Here is an 18240-nt window from a genome sequence, read left to right as displayed (position 1 = left end):
TTAAATGGTGAAATATGTGTATGTAAAACCTCTTACTTTATCCCGTGAGGAGGTCACTTTAATATAGTTTGAATTCCCTGGATAGTTGGTGCTGCTGCTACTGACCAGGTGGCAAAACTCAAAGTTTAGAGCACCAGGAAGAGAACTGTAATGCTCACATTCTAAGTAGAGAGGGGATTTGGGGCCACCGCATCCTACCTTTTGCTTCCCACGGTCCAATATTTTTGATGCATGAGCTTTTGGCTGCTTACATTTTATTGCTTTCTAGTGGGAACTGGTTTCTCCACCCATTCTCACTGTCTGTGATCTCAGTTCCTCACTCTTCCTGCAGCCTGAGGTCTGAGAGTGGGAGGGAAGGAAGAGAGAGGCACTGTCATGTAGAGCATGAATTTGGCTACAGATGTAACCCAGTTCACTTCTTTTCTTGGTCAAAGCAAAAAAAAAAAAAAAAAAAAAAGTGCGGGAATCATGTGATCAGAATGTTGATCAAGTGTATAGGACTGAATAGGTCGAAGTTTAATGTATCTTATGGAAGCTGGACTCGGATAATTTCCCTGTAATGAATCCATCTCTGAAGAGTCTTTTTCCAAAAACAAAAAACAAAAAGTAAAAAAGCATTGTCTTCTGTAACCTGTCCAGATACTTTTTAATGTGACCGCTGGTGTCTTAGAGAAGCCGACAGCTTAGGTGCTTTCTATCAGCAGAGAAATGTGGGCTCGAAAGCTTTTCCCCTAAACGAACATGTTGTGTAACGTCCACGCTGACTCAGAATACAGGTGCGTGCTCTAGCTCTGAGAAGGTAGAAGAAGGGGGAGAGCCCAGCCCAGACAAGGTGTGGGGGAGGAAAGGCAGCACCCAGTAGCAAAGGCCACCCTGTGCCGCAGCCTTAGCCGAAACCGCATCTCTGGGAAAGGGCTCCTTGCTGCCTGTTTGTATCCCTGAGTCACCACAGACCCCCACCCTCCAACGTGGGATGTTAACCTCGGCCCAATATGGAGATTAGCTGCAGAGCCGAAGCAGAGTCCCAAAGGAGCTTCGGTTCTGCAGAATCTGTACAGCCTTCTTCACCGTGCACTGACCAGACGTTGGGGCTCGGGAAATCCGAGCTGAGGACCGGAATTCCTCAAGGTAAGAAGACACCCCTCCCCCCCCCCCCCCAGGAAATGGACTCCTCCAATTTTCTCACATGATTATTCAGGCCCTTTCACTTTTCCATATATAGGAGTCACTCAGGAGCGAGCCGTGACCAGCTGGAGAGAGTGACACGTCGGTACTCAGGCCCGCCCTCCTCACCATCCTCACCTTCCCCACCTTCCCCTCACGTGCGCACAGGCAGTTCCCCAGAAGCGAGCCCTGTAGCTCTGCCAAAGACAAGCCTGTTGGGTTCCCGGGGGAGAAAAAAAAAAAAAAAAAAGGCAACCACACAAAACCACTTCAGGCAAAGTCAACAGCGTTGAAATCGTTACCTTGAAGAAACCCAGTGGAGAAGCGTGCAAAGATGAATGGCCCGGTGGACGGCTTGTGTGACCACTCTCTAAGTGAAGAAGGAGCCTTCATGTTCACCTCGGAGTCTGTAGGAGAGGGACACCCGGGTAAGTAGGTGGCTGTGGACCGAGGACAGCCTGTGCCGGGGGAGCCATTTTCCCCGGGGCCTTAAAACCAATCCGTGTTCGTTACCGTGAGGGGTCTCTGGAGGCACCATAGGAGGCGTCTTTTAATTCTATTAATTTACTAATTTACTAGTTTTGGAAAACAGTCACTGATTAGGAAATGAGAAGTTGTCAGTTAATGAAGCCAAGCGTTCATGCTGCCACCCACAGCCAGCATCTCTGCACGATGAGGCCGCTACAGGGAACACACGTTGGGTTGACTGAACATATTACACGTCTAACATGTATCGGATATCAGCTTTATATATTGGGGGGCAAGACAAAGCTTTATCATTGAGCGACTTAAATCAACAGAGAATGTTCCAGTGTTCCCTCCAACAAGACTGTGGTCACTAAGTGTTGCACATAAAGCGTGTATAGTCTAGGAACGAACAGCACATTCCAGTAGTCGCTGAGACAGATCTCCAGGTCCTGAAAGCCTCAGGTATATTATCTATGAGCAGTACAGATGACCTCCTGAAGAGGAAGAACATTTGAGTATTTTCTGGTGCTGTGGGGAAATGGGAGAGTCTCGTGTGCGAATGTGAGGACCATGATCAGCCTCAGGCCGCAGGTCAGTGGTTCTCAGACATCAGGGAGCATCAGCATCACCCAGTAGGCTTGTTGAGGCAGAGTGTCGGACCCTACCTCCAGACTTTTCTGATTTCGTAGATCTTGGGTGAGGCTCAAGGTTTGCATTTTTACTAAGTTCTCAGGAGATGCTTTTGCTGCTGCTGCTGTGGGAACCACACTTTGTGAACCACTGCTCAAGAAGAATCTTGGGGGCTGGGCACACTGACTTATTCTTTATGCACTTTTTCAAAATTCATCTGAGAAATTAAAGTTTTGGTAACTTATCACCAAGGCTACCTTCTTTTCATCTGCCTCATCCATGTTATTTCAGAGCTTGTAACTCAGCTGTAGACATTTCCTTCCATATGCTTTAGCTGGTGGTTCTCAACTGGGGGCGGTTTTGCCCCCTTTCTCCCAAGAACATTTTGTAATGTCTGCAAACATTTTTGGTTGTCTGTCATAACTCTGCTGTGAGAGGTTGGGGGTGCCACTGGCATTTAGTGGATAGAAGCCACGTGTGCTTCTAAACATCCTGAATGCACAAGACCATCTCCCCTGCAGCAAAGAATTTTCTGGCCCCCAATGTCAGTAACAGTTTCTTACCGCTGTTAAGAAACCTTGGTTTAAACTCAGTTTTGTATGTGACTTAGCTCAGTTCGAAACAAATAGCCCCTTTCATTGTGTGTAACTTTATAAAGTCTCCGGGTGCTTGGGCACGCGGTGGCCAGAGGTCCCATAGTACACACCGCGGTGTGCTCAGTGGACAGAAGAAAAATTCTAGCCAATCAAATGGCCGTGTTGTCTATTTAATGATAGCCTTTCAGTCTGTCTGACTCTCCTTTCAGTTGCCACAATCAATTAACTGTCCACATAAGTCAGCTTCCTCTAAGCTTGAGGACTTGTTGCTTGTCATTCCAGTGCTGAATTCTTTCACCAGCAAGATAAAATGAATGCTTTTTCAACTTCCAAGAAAACCACCTATGAGCTATCTTACAGCCACTGAGTGATACTTATAGAAATTCTGAAAGCCTAAAGAAACAGTTCAGAAAGAGCCTCCTTACACGTTATTTCAGTCTGCGGAGCTGTCTCAACACCCTTGCTCATCTCGGCTTTATCCCTAATACCCCTTATCCCAGTCCCCCGTGTGGACTGGGGACATGTGACCTGCGTCCTTGAAACAAGCAGAGTCATCCGTGGTCAGCATGTGAGTAACCCTAGGAGTCCTGATGGAGATATTTTAGTAGCAGGCTTTCATTAGTAGGGGTGTGCAGAGGCCGTGGCATCAGACAAACCTGGATTTACAGCAGGGATCTGCCACTGGAGTGGGGTGCCTAGAAAGCCCGAAAGTTTAGTGGCAGTTTCTCAAGGAAAGGTTAGAGAATTCACCTTTAATGGCAGATTAACATTTTAAGTTACATTGACGTGAATGTTTTAAATGATGCGCTTAGGACAGCAGAGCGCTTGATTCTGGATCTAGATTCTTCATATAAAAACCAAAACACAAAAACAAAATAGGAGGACACAAGGAAACTTTTGGAGGTGACAGATATGTTTCTTACCTTGTTTATGGTGATGATAACGTGAGAGTACTCACATGTCCAAACTCCTCAAATTATATACTTTAATTTTATGCAGATAAGTTTTGTACACCAATTATACCTCAATAAAACTGGGAAAAACTGTATTAATTTATTAAGAGCCAACTCTGGAGACGCCTGGGTGGCTCAGTTGGTTGAGTGCCTAACTTTGGCTCAGGTCATGATCTCATGGTTTGTGGGTTCGAGCCCCGTGCACTCTGTCAGTGCAGAGCCTGCTTGGGATTCTCTCTCTCCCTCTCTCTCTCAGCCCCTACCTTGCTCTCTCTCTCAAAAATAAGTAAATAAACATTTAAAAAAGTCAACTCTGCGGGTATTTTGAACATTAAATGAGATGTAATATGTATAAATAGGTGTCGCTTTTATTTCTGAATCTGTAAACATTGACTGTTTGCACAACCCCAAAGCAAGAGCGGACTTTTCCAGAGTGCCACTGAGGGGTCTGCATGCTCAGCCATGTGGAATTCTTAAGGCAAGTAGTGGAAAAATAAGGTCAAATCCCTGCTTCTGTTGAGCTGTGGTCAGCCCCCACCTTGACTGAGGTCAAACCCAGCTAGAACATCTAGCCTTCAGGGGGCTGAGTGGCAGTGGGGATGATCTGAGAGCTGCCTGTGGAAATGTTCAGTAGAACAGCAATGATGTGTAGAGGTTCTCTTATGGAATTTCTACAGCTGGGGTGGTGGATTCGGGCTTGGTGTTGTGTACACAGTATATTTTAGCTCATGGAATCTGCAGAGAAATGTATCTGTTTGTCCCATCTGATTTTACGTGTTGGCACCTAATCTTACTGACATCATTAGCTATTTTAACTTCTTTTTTTTTATAATTATACATTTTAATGATCATATCCACTTGTTAAATATTTTTATATCTATATCTATCTATCTATCTATGTATATATGTACATATTAATGTTTATTTATTTTTGAGAGAGAGAGAGAGTGTGCGAGTCAGGGGTGGAGCAGAGAGAGAGGGAGACAGAGGATCTGAAGCAGGCTCCTCACTGACAGCAGACAGCCCGATGTGGGGCTAGAACTCAGGAACCACGGGATCATGACCTGAGCTGAAGTCAGACACTCAACCACTGAGCCACCCAGTCCCCGCAGCTATTTTAACTTCTATTTCTAGGAGCTTTCTAGATTTTAGACTTAAAGGGAATATCTTAAAGAATGAGAGACTTTTTAGTAGGAGAATGTGTGTGTGTGTGTGTGTGTGTGTGTGTGTGTGTGTGTGTGTATCTGTGTGTGTCTGTGTAAATTGCTATAGTCTTTTAGAACTGATTTTGGAACGTATGTCTTTTTTGGGGGAATGCTACGACTTCATGTAATATACATCATCCAAAATTAGGCAGAAATGGGATGAAATAAAAATTTCAAAATTTCCTAATTATGTATATTTAAAGAAGTGTCCTCTTTGGTAGATAGATTTCATATGTAAGCTTACCAAATACCTGATTATTTTGATACTTCAGTCTGTTAGACCCACTATCTCTGTGATTCTTATACATGTTCCTTCTCCTCCAGACAAGATCTGCGACCAGATCAGTGATGCCGTGCTGGATGCCCATCTGAGGCAGGACCCCAATGCCAAGGTGGCCTGTGGTAAGAGATGTCTACTCCCTGCTAAAGACCTCAGTGGGCTGGGCTCGAGGTCTTTGCCTGTGCTGAGGCCCTCGGAACAACAGAGAGCCAGGGGCTCCAGTGCCTGGAGGACCCCCGAGGTGATCACGGTTGCAGCCGAATCAGGGCCTTGGCCAAGGTCATGGGGCAGGGGTGCCCAGAAGGGAGACCAGAGCCCCTCTGTCCTCACTGTGTGCTGCACAGACGGCTCCTTCCCTCTCCAGTGCCTCCCTAGCCCCTGCGTTGAGCACCACTGGGACCTGTGCCTTCTGAGGGTACACTTCACCCTGAGATATATCTTTGTGAATGGCCAGTGAGGAGGTTGGCCCGCCCTGATCTCAGGACCTCAGCCTGCGGTGGAATATTAGCAACAAGGGGCGGGAGAGGCCTCCCGGAGGCATGTTGACAGCATTCTTTATGACAACCACCTGCCACCGTTGTCTCACTTTGAGCCACGCGGCAGTCGTAACGTCTTCATGTACAGTTGGGGAAGCCGAATTAGGCTAAATAAGTGGTCCAACACCACGTGAGAAGGACGGGGTCACTGTGAAAGCGAGGTGTGACCGGGTCTGTCCAAAGCGTAGTTCTCCGGGCAGCATTCACACACGGTCAGCACTTCTGCCGGGATTTACTCTGCTTGTCAGCATTGTTCCCTCATTTCCGGCACCCATGCCTCGTAAGACTCTTCGTGAGTCCCTTTATCAGTGCTGTGCGGGGGTCCAGGAGTGGCGCTCCCCTCGGCTGGCCCGTGGCTGCTGACCTTGCCCCCTCTCTCGCAGAGACGGTGTGTAAGACGGGCATGGTGCTACTCTGCGGAGAGATCACCTCCACGGCCACAGTGGACTACCAGCGGGTGGTGAGAAGCACCATCAGGCACATCGGCTATGACGACTCCGCCAAGGGTGAGGCGGGCCCCCGGGTCTGAAATGTGTGGGTGCCCCCGCCGCCGTGTCAGATCCGAGGCTCTCTGTCCTCTGCCAGTGCAGATACCAACTGGGAGAAAAGAACATTCCTTGGCCTGCCTGGCAGGTCAGGAGTCACGGTCTCTGGCAATAGCATGGCGGCCCACGGGATGGCGCCCGGTTGAACTAGCCCGTGTGCATCTGTTGTCGACTCTGGTCTTGGTGCTGGCAAAGGCTTTGGAAGAGAGAAGCACCGAGTGAAGGGAGCCGCCCTCCGCTGGGGAGATGTTCTCTGCTGGGCGTGGGCGCTGGTCTTTGTATTTGTCCTCTTCATCGTTTGAGGCCCTCTGCCGTACTCCTGCAGACGAGGCAACTGAGGCTTGGAGTCGTAAATAATTTGCACGAGGTGACAGCCAGTAGTAGGCGGCCCTTTGGAGACTCCTGCACTTTCTGCTTCAAGATGCCGCTTCTCTTCTAGACCAGGAAAAACAAAGTGACTCAGTCCAGAACTGGTACTCGTGGCAGGTGGAAGGAGACAGGCTGGCCGAGGTTGGCCCCAGTGACAGGCAGTGTGGGAGCTTGTATCCCAGGGAAGGGACCCAGGCCCTGGCAGGAATCGAGGAGGAGCGCCGTGATCAGGCCGGGGTGACAGCTGGAAAGAATGGGGGATGGGGGGGACTCACAGCAGAGTCCAACATCTAAGACAAGGTAGGGTGGGAAAGGGTCCGGTTTGGAGAGACACCAGAGGACAGGGTGTGAGAGTCAGATGCTGAGGGCCTGTGCACACGGGCTTGCCACTTATGGGTTCTTGAGGGTGACGTGTGCCACCTCTGTGGGTCGGGGCAGGCTGGAACGATGTGCTGCATGTGTGTGAGTGAGAGTCCCTCGCCGCTGAGGGTGCAGACACACAAGCTCCGTGCAGCCACCTTCTGACCCGCCTAGAGTACTCACTCAGCACACGGAAGTGGACACAGAACCAATGAGCACAGGCTCATTCTGCCAGTCAGCACAGTGTTCTGGAGGAAGCACATTGTCCCAGACCAGGAGCTTCCCAACATGTCACCATGCACAGCTACACCTGTTCTACCAGGAAAAGGCGGTTATTTAAGACGTGTAGACCTTATTCAAGAACAAGCCTTGTTCTGCACTAGGTAGAAGGGAAACATCCCAGGAGGCAATGTGTGCTGGCAGGAGAGAGCGAGAGAGAGCCCAGCTCTGCTGCTGACTGCATCTCGGCACGCCCAGCTTGTTGCTGTGCCTGCACCCAGAGGACCCCACACAGCGACACAGTGCGGTGGCTGCACTAAGAGGGCCCCGGGCTAACCGCCCCGCACTGCTCTTGGCTGTACAGTCGCTGCTCCTCTCCCCTTGGTCCCCTGAATTCTGTTTTTCCAAATCACTTGGAGCCCTTGATGGATTCTCAGGGCTGAGAAGCTTCACTGTCCAGAGAGCGATTAGGGAAAATGCAAAATATTTAATGCACAATCGGTGAGTCCTTGGCAGGCCTCTAAAGATGGCTCATTGGTTTGTGTGTTCAAAAACATTCGCTGGGAACAGGAACCTGCAGAGGACAAAGGCATCCTGGTGCTTCTGGAGTGGGGGCACTGCCTGGCATTAAATGGCGCAGTATGGGGTGCCCAGCGGCGAGTCGGTGGGAGGGAGGGAGGGGGGAAGGTCCAGGGACGTTTATTGAGAGCTGATCAGATTTGGGCGTGTGGGGATGGGGAGCTGGAGGAAGAGCATTCTAGACAGAGACCTAGCGGAGGTAGGAAATTGTGCCGTGCAGAAGGCTAGCCCCGAGCGAGCGTGTGTTGGCTGGGGCAGTTCAGCTGGGAGGGGCTGGGTGGACCCGAGGCGTCTCAGTTCTTCACCGGGCAGCAGGCCCCACGTGAAGCATGGACATAAACAACAGCCTGGATCTGGGTCAGTTGGTTGGTTTTAGTAAAGCTCACACTGGCAGCGTAGGTAGAATAGACTGGAAAGAGAGTGACAGTTACTCGGCTTGTCACCAATACTTGGCCTGGTAGTAGAGCCTCTGTGAGTTTCAGCCCCTCAGTCACGCAGTGCCCACGGCCGGGCCCGGCAAGGCCCGAGGGCCCACAGGGAGAAGATCGCGCTGTCGGTGCCCAGTGGCCCCTTCTGGGGCTCCGGGGGCGGGGCTGCCACTCACCAGCAACGAGTTCTTCCCCGGGGCTGGGAAGAACAGCTTCCATGTGTGTGCCTGAACTTTGGGGGTGGGCAGACGTGGCGTGGCCTCCAGAGGTGTGGCTTTTCCATTTGGCTTCAGGCCCTGTGCAGAGCTTGGGATCAGAGGACTCTAGCTCTGGGAGCCTCTCTGGATAGTTCACGTGCACTGTCTTTGTTCAGTGTGTTTCATACGTGGATTACGCCTAGGCTTCCGAACAGCAGTGCTGGAAGGTGATTTTCAGCCTGGGTCTTGGAACGTGCCTCCAGAAGGGTAAGGGGGCAGGGCCACGAGTCACCCAGCGCAGCCGCAGCCGTTATCTGGTTTTCATCTTGCCGTTCTGTGTAGAATATAGATTTCTAATCTAGGTATAATTTAATGTAGTAAAATGCGCCGTGGAGGATTTTCTTCGACCAGCCTTCCAGATGATAACATGGGATGGACACATGGCTTTCCCCATCCTGGGCCTCAGCTCTGCCCAACAGGTCCCAGACAGATCCCAGCTGGTTAGAGACCGCCCACCCCCACACGAAATGCCGTGTCGGGAGCTGAGCAGTCTGCCAGGACGCTGGAAGCCACCCTCTGTCTGACATGTGTCCCCACGAAGGCCTGCTTTCCCTTCTGCTTAGGCTTTGACTTCAAGACCTGCAATGTGCTGGTAGCTCTGGAGCAGCAGTCCCCGGATATTGCCCAGTGTGTACATTTGGACAGAAACGAAGAAGACGTCGGGGCCGGAGACCAGGTGACCACACGTGGAGTGCAGGGTCAGGGGTCAGGATAGCATTGTCTGTGTCAGCCCTGGCTCTGACCTGCACTGAGTTGACAGCTGGGAAGTTCATGAGTAATGGATTGGACACGCTGTGGGGTAGACCCCCCTCATCCTAGCAGGAGCTCCCGGGGGGAGGGGTCCGTGCGCCTGGAATAAATTAGGACACCCCTGCTTCAGGGCAGCGACTTGAGGGCACGGCCTGCTTGTGGAAGACTGTGGTCGCCGATGCCCAATTTGGGCTTGTCCCCCTCTCCCAGAGCATTGTCTTGTCTTCCTGTCCACAAGTGCCCCCGCCTCCCCGTGCAGATGTTATACATGCACAGGGCACCCAATACAGCCACGCTTTAGATGAGAAGATAAAATGCGTATTGCTCCGTTGACGCTCTCCTCCAGGGTCTGATGTTCGGCTATGCCACCGACGAGACAGAAGAGTGTATGCCCCTCACTATTATCCTCGCCCACAAACTCAATGCCCGAATGGCGGAACTCAGACGCTCCGGGGTCCTCCCCTGGCTGAGGCCTGACTCCAAGACCCAGGTGAGCCTCCTCCTGCCCCCCTCCCGTGGAGCCCCAGACACACACTGGGGACCCAGACACCCCTCTGGGTCCTCTTGGTACTTGTCATTGTTGGCATCAAAATGGTCAGTCCGGGCACTCAAAATATTTTTGGTTGTGAAAAGAACTATTTATCTGAAAACTTTTCAGATCTACATGTTTTCTCCCCTAATGTTTATTGTGAAAAGTCTCAAAAATACAGAAAAATGGAAAGAACGGTTCTGGATTTTTTTTTTTTTTTTGCCTTCTTAGCATATGTTGACTCTGGCAATGTGGTTCCCTGGTTCCTGCCACACATTTACTTCTTAATTGGCTACACACTTTTGCTCACTGCCCGTCCACACCCACAGGTCTCCACACCTTGAGCAAGGTCTGAACGCCGAGTTGACAAGGGCCATCCGTGCCTCGCTGTGGCCCTTTATCACTGTTTCTCGCAAAAAGGCTTTCCCGTTGCTGTTTTGGACTCTCTGTTCCCATGGGCCCTGACCTCTCTGCTCTGGACCGTGGGGAAATCCTCACCGGAGTCCACATGTGAAGGCCGGCGATGATGCAAATGTTAGCGCATGTGGGTGGAGGCGCCCCGTCCACCTCCCCTCTCCACGTCCCTGCCCCGTGTCACCCTGGTGGCCCTGTTGGCCCCTTTCCCGGGGCTTCCTCCCCTGGCTCGTCTCCCACCCCCAACGGGTCCTTGGCACTTTTGCACACCCTATCCCCTTCCTGCACCCAATTCCTACTTTGTCACACTCAGCCAAAGCTTTCACCTGTAGGGTGTCTGGACCAGCAGCCCTGCTTCTCATTCCCCCTACACACATGTGTGCTGGAGAGCCATCGTGTGCAGCCTCACGGTCACCTCCTCCTCGGCTCCAGGGAGGGCCATGGTGCCCCCCCCATCCTACTCAGCACCCCCTCTGTCTCCACCCAGCCTTGCTCCATGTTTTGCCTAGAGAGCACCTCTTCTGCTCCAGCCTGGTTCCCAGGCCACAGCAGGGATCTGCGCCGTGCCCTCCCAAGGACTTTCCCTGTCTGGAAACTCCACTTAACTCCCTTTGGACTTTTAATTTCCTAATACTGGCTCAGAATCCTTTACAATTTTCTGCTTCCCGCAGGGGGAGAACCCCCCGCTTGTTATGTTGGCATCGAAGCCCCTTATGGTCTTCCAGTTTTACCTTCCTCTACCTCCCCACCCCAGTCCTTGCTTAGTCTGAGTTACTTCACTCCCTAGTGCTTTGTGCCTCTGCTCCCGCCCTTCGCCTCTCCTGGGATCTGCTCGGTTGCCTCCTGTCTGTCAGTGGCCAGGAAGCTCCCACCTCCCGTGGTTTCCCCGGTGGCCACCACCAGACGGGGCCTTCTCTTGCCCCCGGACTTGGAATTTGGCGCGTGCGGTTGTATAGCTCAGCATGGCTGACCGTGACCGTGACCGTCCCGTCGCCCCCATTGCACAGAGGCGCGTCCACCCGACCGCAGGTGCGAGGCCACGCGGGGCACAGATTGCAACTGTCTGAACCCGGGACAAGGACTTGCATGTGTGGCCTACAGCCGACCTTTCCTGGTGTTCTCCACATGCCTCCATCATCAGCATTCCTCGGCTGCTCTTCGAGGTCCCGGGGCGGGAGAGCTCAAATACGAAGACTGCAGTGGTATCAAAGGAACGGGCGCACGGCGGCTGGCGCGCCCGGCTCCGTCGGGAGGCGGGAGGCATATCTGCAGAAACCGGAAGCCTAGAACAGAGGCTGGAGGAAGGAGAGCGCTGGGGCTCCCCTTTTCCTTGTGTGGCAGTGAGACCCAGAGGCACCGCGGTGGGGCCGGCTGAAGAGGGAAGGCCCTTGTCATCCTGCTCAGCAGTGGAGGGGTGGGGGCGGGGGTGTGCTCCTCCGGGGTTTCTCCTCCTGCAGGGATACATGGAATTCTCTTAATGCTACTTTGGATACCAAAGTCCGCCTCACTCCCCTGCCGCGGGGGAGCCGAGCCCCGGGCATCTCAGGGGCAGGGGTGCGGGTCTGGCCCCACCGCCCGAGGGCCCCTGCACACAGCTGCCTGGAGGTGAGCGGCACCGTGCCAGGATGGGTTTCTAGGCCGGCTCCATGGCCTGTTTGTGAAGGACTCTCATCATCTGACCAGAGTGTGAACTGTGAACAGGACGAGTGTTTCCACCCGAGCAAATTCTGGCTGCTGATATTGAGAACCGAGCGGCAGTACAGACGGCTATTTTTGTACCTGGTCAGAGTTGTGTTTTCCGTGGTGTGTTCCCCACCCCGCCCCCCATCTTGCTGACATGATGAGCGAAGAGGCATGCTCGGAACCCTCGGCTCGGCCACAGCCCTGTGGTTCTGCGTGGAAGGAAGGCTGCCTGGGCTCATGGCTGGCAGCGGGGGAGCGGAGGAGGCGGGCCTTCTCCCAGGGCCTGATGCTGATGCAGTGGATCTGGTCCCAGAGCCGGTCACAGGGCCTCCCCTCCTGGGGGCCCCCGCCCCAACTCCAGCAGCCTGTCACAGCTGTGTGCACGTAGCCCAGGATTTAAAGGTTGGTCTCGGGACATAGATGTCACTGTGCACCTGCCCCTCGAACGAGGATCAGACATCACATGGGAAGGGCTCTCTCCCTTCCTTCTTCAGGATCCCACCCTCTTGCTCTTTGAACCAGGCAGGGCACAGAGCGGGAGTTTGATGCAGGCCCAGTGTTTGGCGGATATCTGAGGGGCCTCGGGCGGGCAGAGACCCTACTGCAGGCACGTCCCCGAGGAGGCACTGTTTGCTGTCCCGTGGTCCTCCCAAGGCCCTGGGGTAGGAAGTAAGGCTGCCTGCCAGGGACACCTGGCATAGCCGCGTTCCCACAGGCCCCACACACCCCAGGCCTCCTCTGGGCACTGCTCTTGTGGGTCCACAGTGCCCTGGGTGGCACTCGGGCCTGGGGCTCCCTCCCATGTGTCCCTCGGGATCTTGAGTGACAGCCTTCTGCTGGGCAGAGCCCCAGCTACCAGGCCACAGAGCTCCAGGTCAGAGCCCGGCTCTGCTGGCTGTGTGGTCTTGACCAAGGTGTTCATGTTCTGAAGCCCCAGCTCTCCCGTCTTTAACACAGGGCTGCCAGCAGCTTCTCACAGCTTCTGGCACGGCTTCCCGCATACAGAACACTGCAGTCCGAGCCGGTTTCCCTCCAGCCTCATCCGCCATCCTCACTGTCCCCTTCCCTTTTGTTCCGCAAGCCCGGGGTGCCCAGACCGCAGTCCTCTGTTACCAGTCAGACCAGGCTGTGGCATCGGGTTCTCACACTCACTGACGTGTCACTATAGCACAAGGTCTCTGAGGAAGGATTTTGTCTGTGCTGCTACGGGAACGACACCAGCTTTGGGATCAGGCAGAACCGAGTCTGGCTCTTTGGCTTTCCGCTGACTGCTGTGTAACTTCAGATGAATTGCTTCGATTCTCCCGGCCTGGTTTTTTTCTCATTTGTGAAGTGGAGATGATAATGCCTGTCTTGCCGGGATGGCCGAAATGTGAATTGATCATGCGCAGATGCTCCCACCGGGGTAGAAGCGAGCATTAGAACTGCTCCTGTGGCTCGACCTGCAAGGGCACCGCAGGCGGGTTCCTTCCCTCCAATGTGCTCTCAGCTTTTATTCCTTTCTTTTGCTCAAACACCCGGAGGCTGGCCTTCCCAAGCTTGCTGCTCCATTTCTGCCAGCCTGACTTGAGCCCTTCTCACCCTGTCCCTACAGCAGACCAGTCCTCTGGCCCCACACACTTCCAGAGCTCCTCCACTGAGGGACTGGGGCAGCCGGCGTGGCTCATGGACACCTGTGCTCCTTGGCAGGAGCCAGGATACCTTGGCTCTGTGCCACGGAGGGTCAGAAAAGGGCTTTGGCCAGGGGGGATTCGTGGCACCCAGAACCCGCTGAGATAGAAGGGGAGGAGGCTAGTTGGGTGACAAATAAAGAGGAAACTCTGCAACCCTGAGTCTCTAAGTGGCACTAATTGTGGTCATAGCTGGGAATAGCTTATGCCTCATGCCCAGTCATCCCCTGGCACTGGGCAGCTACTCAAATACAAGAATGTGTCAGATTAACTTTTCTGGAGGTCCTTGGAGGACAGGAGGCACCCCCCCCAACCTTCGTTTGGATCCTGGGAGCCCCACCTGCCGTCTGACTGTCTGTGCGTGGCCGCAGTGTGTCCTCAGTTCAGGGAAGGACCTCACAATGTCTCCCCTGCCCTTGTGACCCGACAGGTGACAGTTCAGTACATACAGGACAACGGCGCGGTCATCCCCGTGCGCATCCACACCATCGTCATCTCCGTGCAGCACAATGAAGACATAACGCTGGAGGACATGCGCCAGGCCCTGAAGGAGCAGGTGATCGAGGCCGTGGTGCCAGCCAAATACCTGGACGAAGACACCGTTTACCACCTGCAGCCCAGCGGGCGGTTTGTCATCGGAGGTCCCCAGGTGCGCCCTTGCCTCAGAGCAGATCTCTCCTGATTCGTCTTTGTTACTGGGGTTGCTCACCTCCCTGGGCGCAAAGGAGGAGGTGGCTTTGTGTGACTCAGCCACGCCCGGCCCTGGACACAACATGAGGTCAGCTCACACTCCCTGGGGCCTGCTGTCCATGTGTCAGTGCAGGAGGAATTGGGGACATGTCCCCAGGACTCTCCCACCTCGTGCAGCCTGGCCCTCCCTCTCCAGACATGTCATACTGCCCCATGCTGCCGCCTTGCCCTGCTGAGATGCCAGCTCACCTTTGCGGATGACTGGCCTTTCCCAGGTGCCATCACTGGGTCTTTGCCACAGGTTATGTTCAACTCGTGTTGGGGCAGGTTTTAGGCGGGGACCCCTACTGTCCCCTTTCTCCTGTACGGCAGGAGAGAGGACATAGAGATCGGCAGAGCACGTCTGAGAGGCTGCTGACCTCTGCCAGGGGCGCCTCAGAGGGGATGTGTTACTGCAAAGCGGAGCCCCTGTAACGGGTTCCGTGACCAAATGTAGTGCAGAAACACAGGGGGAAAGAAAGGCAAAGCTTACTGTCATTTCTTGCAGGACTTCCCAAAGCCTAGATGTGCTAGTGGGAAGTGTGGATCTCTAAGCAGGGGGATAGAGTACGTGGTCTTTCCCCAAAGTACTCGACACGGAGCCCCTGCCCTTTTAAAACATCATTACTGGGACCCCCAGGTGGCTCTGTTGGTTGAGTATCTGACTCTTGATTTCAGCTCAGGTCAAGGCCCCAGGTTCATGGGATCGAGCCCTGAGTCAGGCTCCAAGCCTGGGATTCTGTCTCTCCTGGGGCGTGGGTAGCTCAGTCTGTTAAGCAGCCGACTTTGGCTTAAGGTCATGACCTGGTGGTTCATGAGTTCAAGCCCCACATCAAGCTCTCTGCTGTCAGTGTGGAGCCTGCTTTGGATCCTCTGTACTCCCCGCTCCTCTCTGCCCTCCCCCACTCTCTCTCTCTCTCTTTCTGTCTGTCTCTTTGTCTCTTTGTCTCTTTCTCTCTTCTTCTTCCTCTGCCCCTCCCCCCTTCAAAAAAACAAAAAACAAATCATCATTACTGCCCAATGTCGCACAGAGTAGACACTCGAGGGAACGCCAGCCAGGGCCACGGCCCAGGGTGTGTGTGTCGAGGCTCAGGGCCCTCCTGCAGCTCGGATTTCCCCATCACAACTGACTCATAAAAACAGACTGAAGTAGGAGCTGGCTAGGATTCCAGAGAACCTCTGTCCCCTCGTTTGCACTTTCTGATGAGGCTCTGGCAGGTTACCTGGGTGCTGTAATGGGTCAGTGACTGAACTGGGGTGAGTGTGCAAGGTTTCTGGCTGACTCCCAGCTTTGGGGGCTGGGAGTGGGGGGAGGCGGGTCTTTGAAAAGTGCCCACGGGCAGCTTCAGGGCCCCCTTTCCCCGTTAGTGCGGTGGCCATCGCGGTGCTGCAGCCACCCGTCCGCCCTGCCCTGTGGGGACCCTGGCTCTCATACCCCCCCTCCATTTCTTCCTTTCTGTCTGCAGGGGGATGCGGGCGTCACTGGCCGCAAAATTATCGTGGACACCTATGGCGGTTGGGGGGCGCACGGTGGAGGGGCCTTCTCCGGGAAGGACTACACCAAGGTGGACCGCTCGGCAGCTTATGCTGCCCGCTGGGTGGCCAAGTCCCTGGTGAAAGCGGGACTCTGCCGGAGAGTGCTCGTGCAGGTGGGTCAGCCCCACTCCGACCACCCCACCTCTGCCCCGGCTGAGGCCGTGCTGGCCTGCGGGGGGGGCCACACTCCTTGCCAAAGACTGTGACTGTGTGTTACATGGGGCATCGGGGCATGTACCCTGAAAACCTCAGGGAGGGAAAAAATGTTCAGGGAGAGAGGCACATACTGAATTTGCTCGCTGTGAAGATGGTGGAGATTCCTAGACAGACGAGGTTGGGGAGCGGGTCGGGCCAGGGATGGGTGGTTCCAGCTGCCCCTTTCTGAGGGCATCGGGATCTCTCTGAAGGGCAGACCCCCTGCACAGAGGCTTTTGTCCCTGACCCTCGTCTCTTCTGGAAGGTTTCCTACGCCATCGGTGTGGCTGAGCCACTGTCCATTTCCATCTTCACCTATGGAACCTCTCAGAAGACAGAGAGAGAACTGCTAGATGTGGTCAACAAGAATTTCGACCTTCGGCCCGGGGTCATCGTCAGGTAAATCACTGCCCCATCGCTGCCAGACGGGCCCTTCCTCCCCCCCTCACCCAGATGTCTGGCTCCTCTGAAAGAGAAAGGGAAAAAAAGGACTTTCAGCCTCCCCGGAGCAGGAGGGCCTCCAAGCTCCTAGCCCAGCTCAATGCACACCCCAAGGGCAAGATGTCTGCTTTTCAGGTTGAAGGGGGTGTCTAAGGTCCCTGCTGGCCCAGAGACGCTGACCATCCAGGGGGGCCATCTTTGAGCAGGTGGGGGGTTGTAGGAAAGTAATCACAAGGCTGAATGCTGAGAATTGAGCTGGCGGGTCTGGTCCCATTGGCCCGTGTTTCTGAGGCCGCTCTTGCCTTGCGGAGCTTGGCCGTGTGGCTGGTCTGCACCAGGCCAGTAGAGTGGCAAGGAGAGAAAAGGAGGAAGGCACAGCAAGGCCAGAGTTCAGATTCTGAGTCCTGGGTGTGTCTGTGTAACCAGGCTGTCCCCGAACCTCTGAGCCTGTTTCCCAGGGGCCAGTGACAGTCACCTCATGAGATGTGGTGTGGCATAGACAGGAAATGTATGGGAAATTGCTCTGAGCAGTGACAGTCCACACTCTGTTTGTTACTCCTGTGCTCGAAATTCAGAGAAACTCTGCTCCTTTTCCACTGAAAATGACCCTTTCCTCTGCTGACTGTGCAGGGACTTGGATTTGAAGAAGCCCATCTACCAGAAGACGGCGTGCTACGGCCATTTTGGAAGAAACGAGTTCCCATGGGAAATTCCCAAGAAGCTCGTGTTTTAGAGCTGGTGGGCGCAGGGCCTGCCTCGCCCTGGAAGCTTCTGGATTGGCACCTCTTGTCCATGACCCCAACTCTCAGATGTCCCAGACCCAGGGCCCTGACCGCTCCCCCCACCCCCCGCCGCTGCAGGGAGTGCCTTCCCCACCCACTGCCCCCTCCTGGACCAAGCTGCACCCCTAGGGCTAGCCCTGTGCTGTCGTCACTGTGAATGGCAGGGGGCTTGCTGGTGCCTGGGGTCAGACCTCCTCATGGCGGTAATCACACTGTCCCCCTGCTTTTCCCTCAGACTGAGGCGATGTTAATTTAGTGGAAAAACCACCTCTGGAAGAGTAAATCCCCCCACGCCTCCCCCATGGCTGGTCCCCTCCTCCCTCACAGATCTCAGGGATCCTGGGTGTGCTGGCTGTTCCCTTCCCATCTGTGGCCTGTGCCCTGAGCCAAGGGCCTTCACAGAGGCATCTCAGGCTAGGCATGGAACAGGGGCTGACACCTGCTGAGCAGCTATGGTGTGCGAGGGCCTGAGCCCTCGTTTCTTCTTCACCACAACATGGTGAGGTGACACCTCATTCCCAATTTCCATATGGGGAAACTGAGTCGCAGACCGCCTAGGTAACTTTCCCAAGGTCCTACAGCCACATGTGTCAGGACCCACACGTGATCCAGGGGCTTTGACTCGAGAGCCCCTACGCAGCCCCCAACCCTGTTCCCATCTCATGCCGGACGGAGGCCTGAGCAATGAGCACGCGGATTGAAAAGCAGCTCTGTGGCCTCTGTCCTGAAGACCTGAGCTTGCTGCTCACCTCTTGGTGAGCCCTGGGCAGGGATATGTGAAGTCAGGACAGAGAAGCAGCTTGTCCCAGCTCAGGTGGCCAGCCCCTTAGATGGGTCCGGAACCCCGTAGCTTCCAGCCCTTCTCTCTTTGGCCTCTTGGTCTGAATGCTGTTGGAATAAGTGTGTGAGCCCCTCAGACGCC

At 54.2% G+C, this 18240-nt stretch overlaps 1 protein-coding gene across 2 annotated transcripts; it reads left to right on the top strand.

Moving 5' to 3' along the window:
- The first annotated feature begins 798 nt into the window (after positions 1–798).
- On the top strand, positions 799–17745 carry MAT1A (methionine adenosyltransferase 1A). Of its 2 annotated transcripts, XM_019444742.2 has the most exons (10): positions 799–1128; positions 1223–1592; positions 5341–5418; positions 6216–6338; positions 9153–9265; positions 9686–9829; positions 14066–14284; positions 15831–16013; positions 16361–16494; positions 17167–17745. In XM_019444742.2, the coding sequence occupies exons 2-10, from the start codon at positions 1499–1501 to the stop codon at positions 17267–17269; spliced, it is 1191 nt and encodes a 396-aa protein (XP_019300287.1). In that variant the 5' UTR covers positions 799–1128; positions 1223–1498; the 3' UTR covers positions 17270–17745. The 2 variants fall into 2 exon arrangements, with proteins under 2 accessions (XP_019300287.1, XP_053765611.1); XM_053909636.1 differs by lacking the exons at positions 799–1128; positions 1223–1592 and adding an exon at positions 1675–3426.
- Positions 17746–18240: the final 495 nt, after the last annotated feature.

Source organism: Panthera pardus, unplaced genomic scaffold (assembly GCF_024362965.1).
Source record: "Panthera pardus isolate Hobbes unplaced genomic scaffold, ASM2436296v1 HiC_scaffold_22, whole genome shotgun sequence".
Lineage (NCBI taxonomy): Eukaryota > Metazoa > Chordata > Mammalia > Carnivora > Felidae > Panthera > Panthera pardus.
This window is presented reverse-complemented; position numbering and strand designations above follow the sequence as displayed.

What these genes read in the sequence shown, in the direction of transcription:
- MAT1A (XM_019444742.2), top strand. Translation starts at nt 1,499, where the DNA reads ATGAATGGCCCGGTGGACGGCTTGTGTGACCACTCTCTAAGTGAAGAA. An exon ending in ACGTCGGGGCCGGAGACCAG is followed by an intron (nt 9,266 to 9,685) that starts GTGACCACACGT and finishes GCTCTCCTCCAG; the next exon opens with GGTCTGATGTTCGGCTATGC. An exon ending in CGGCCCGGGGTCATCGTCAG is followed by an intron (nt 16,495 to 17,166) that starts GTAAATCACTGC and finishes CTGACTGTGCAG; the next exon opens with GGACTTGGATTTGAAGAAGC.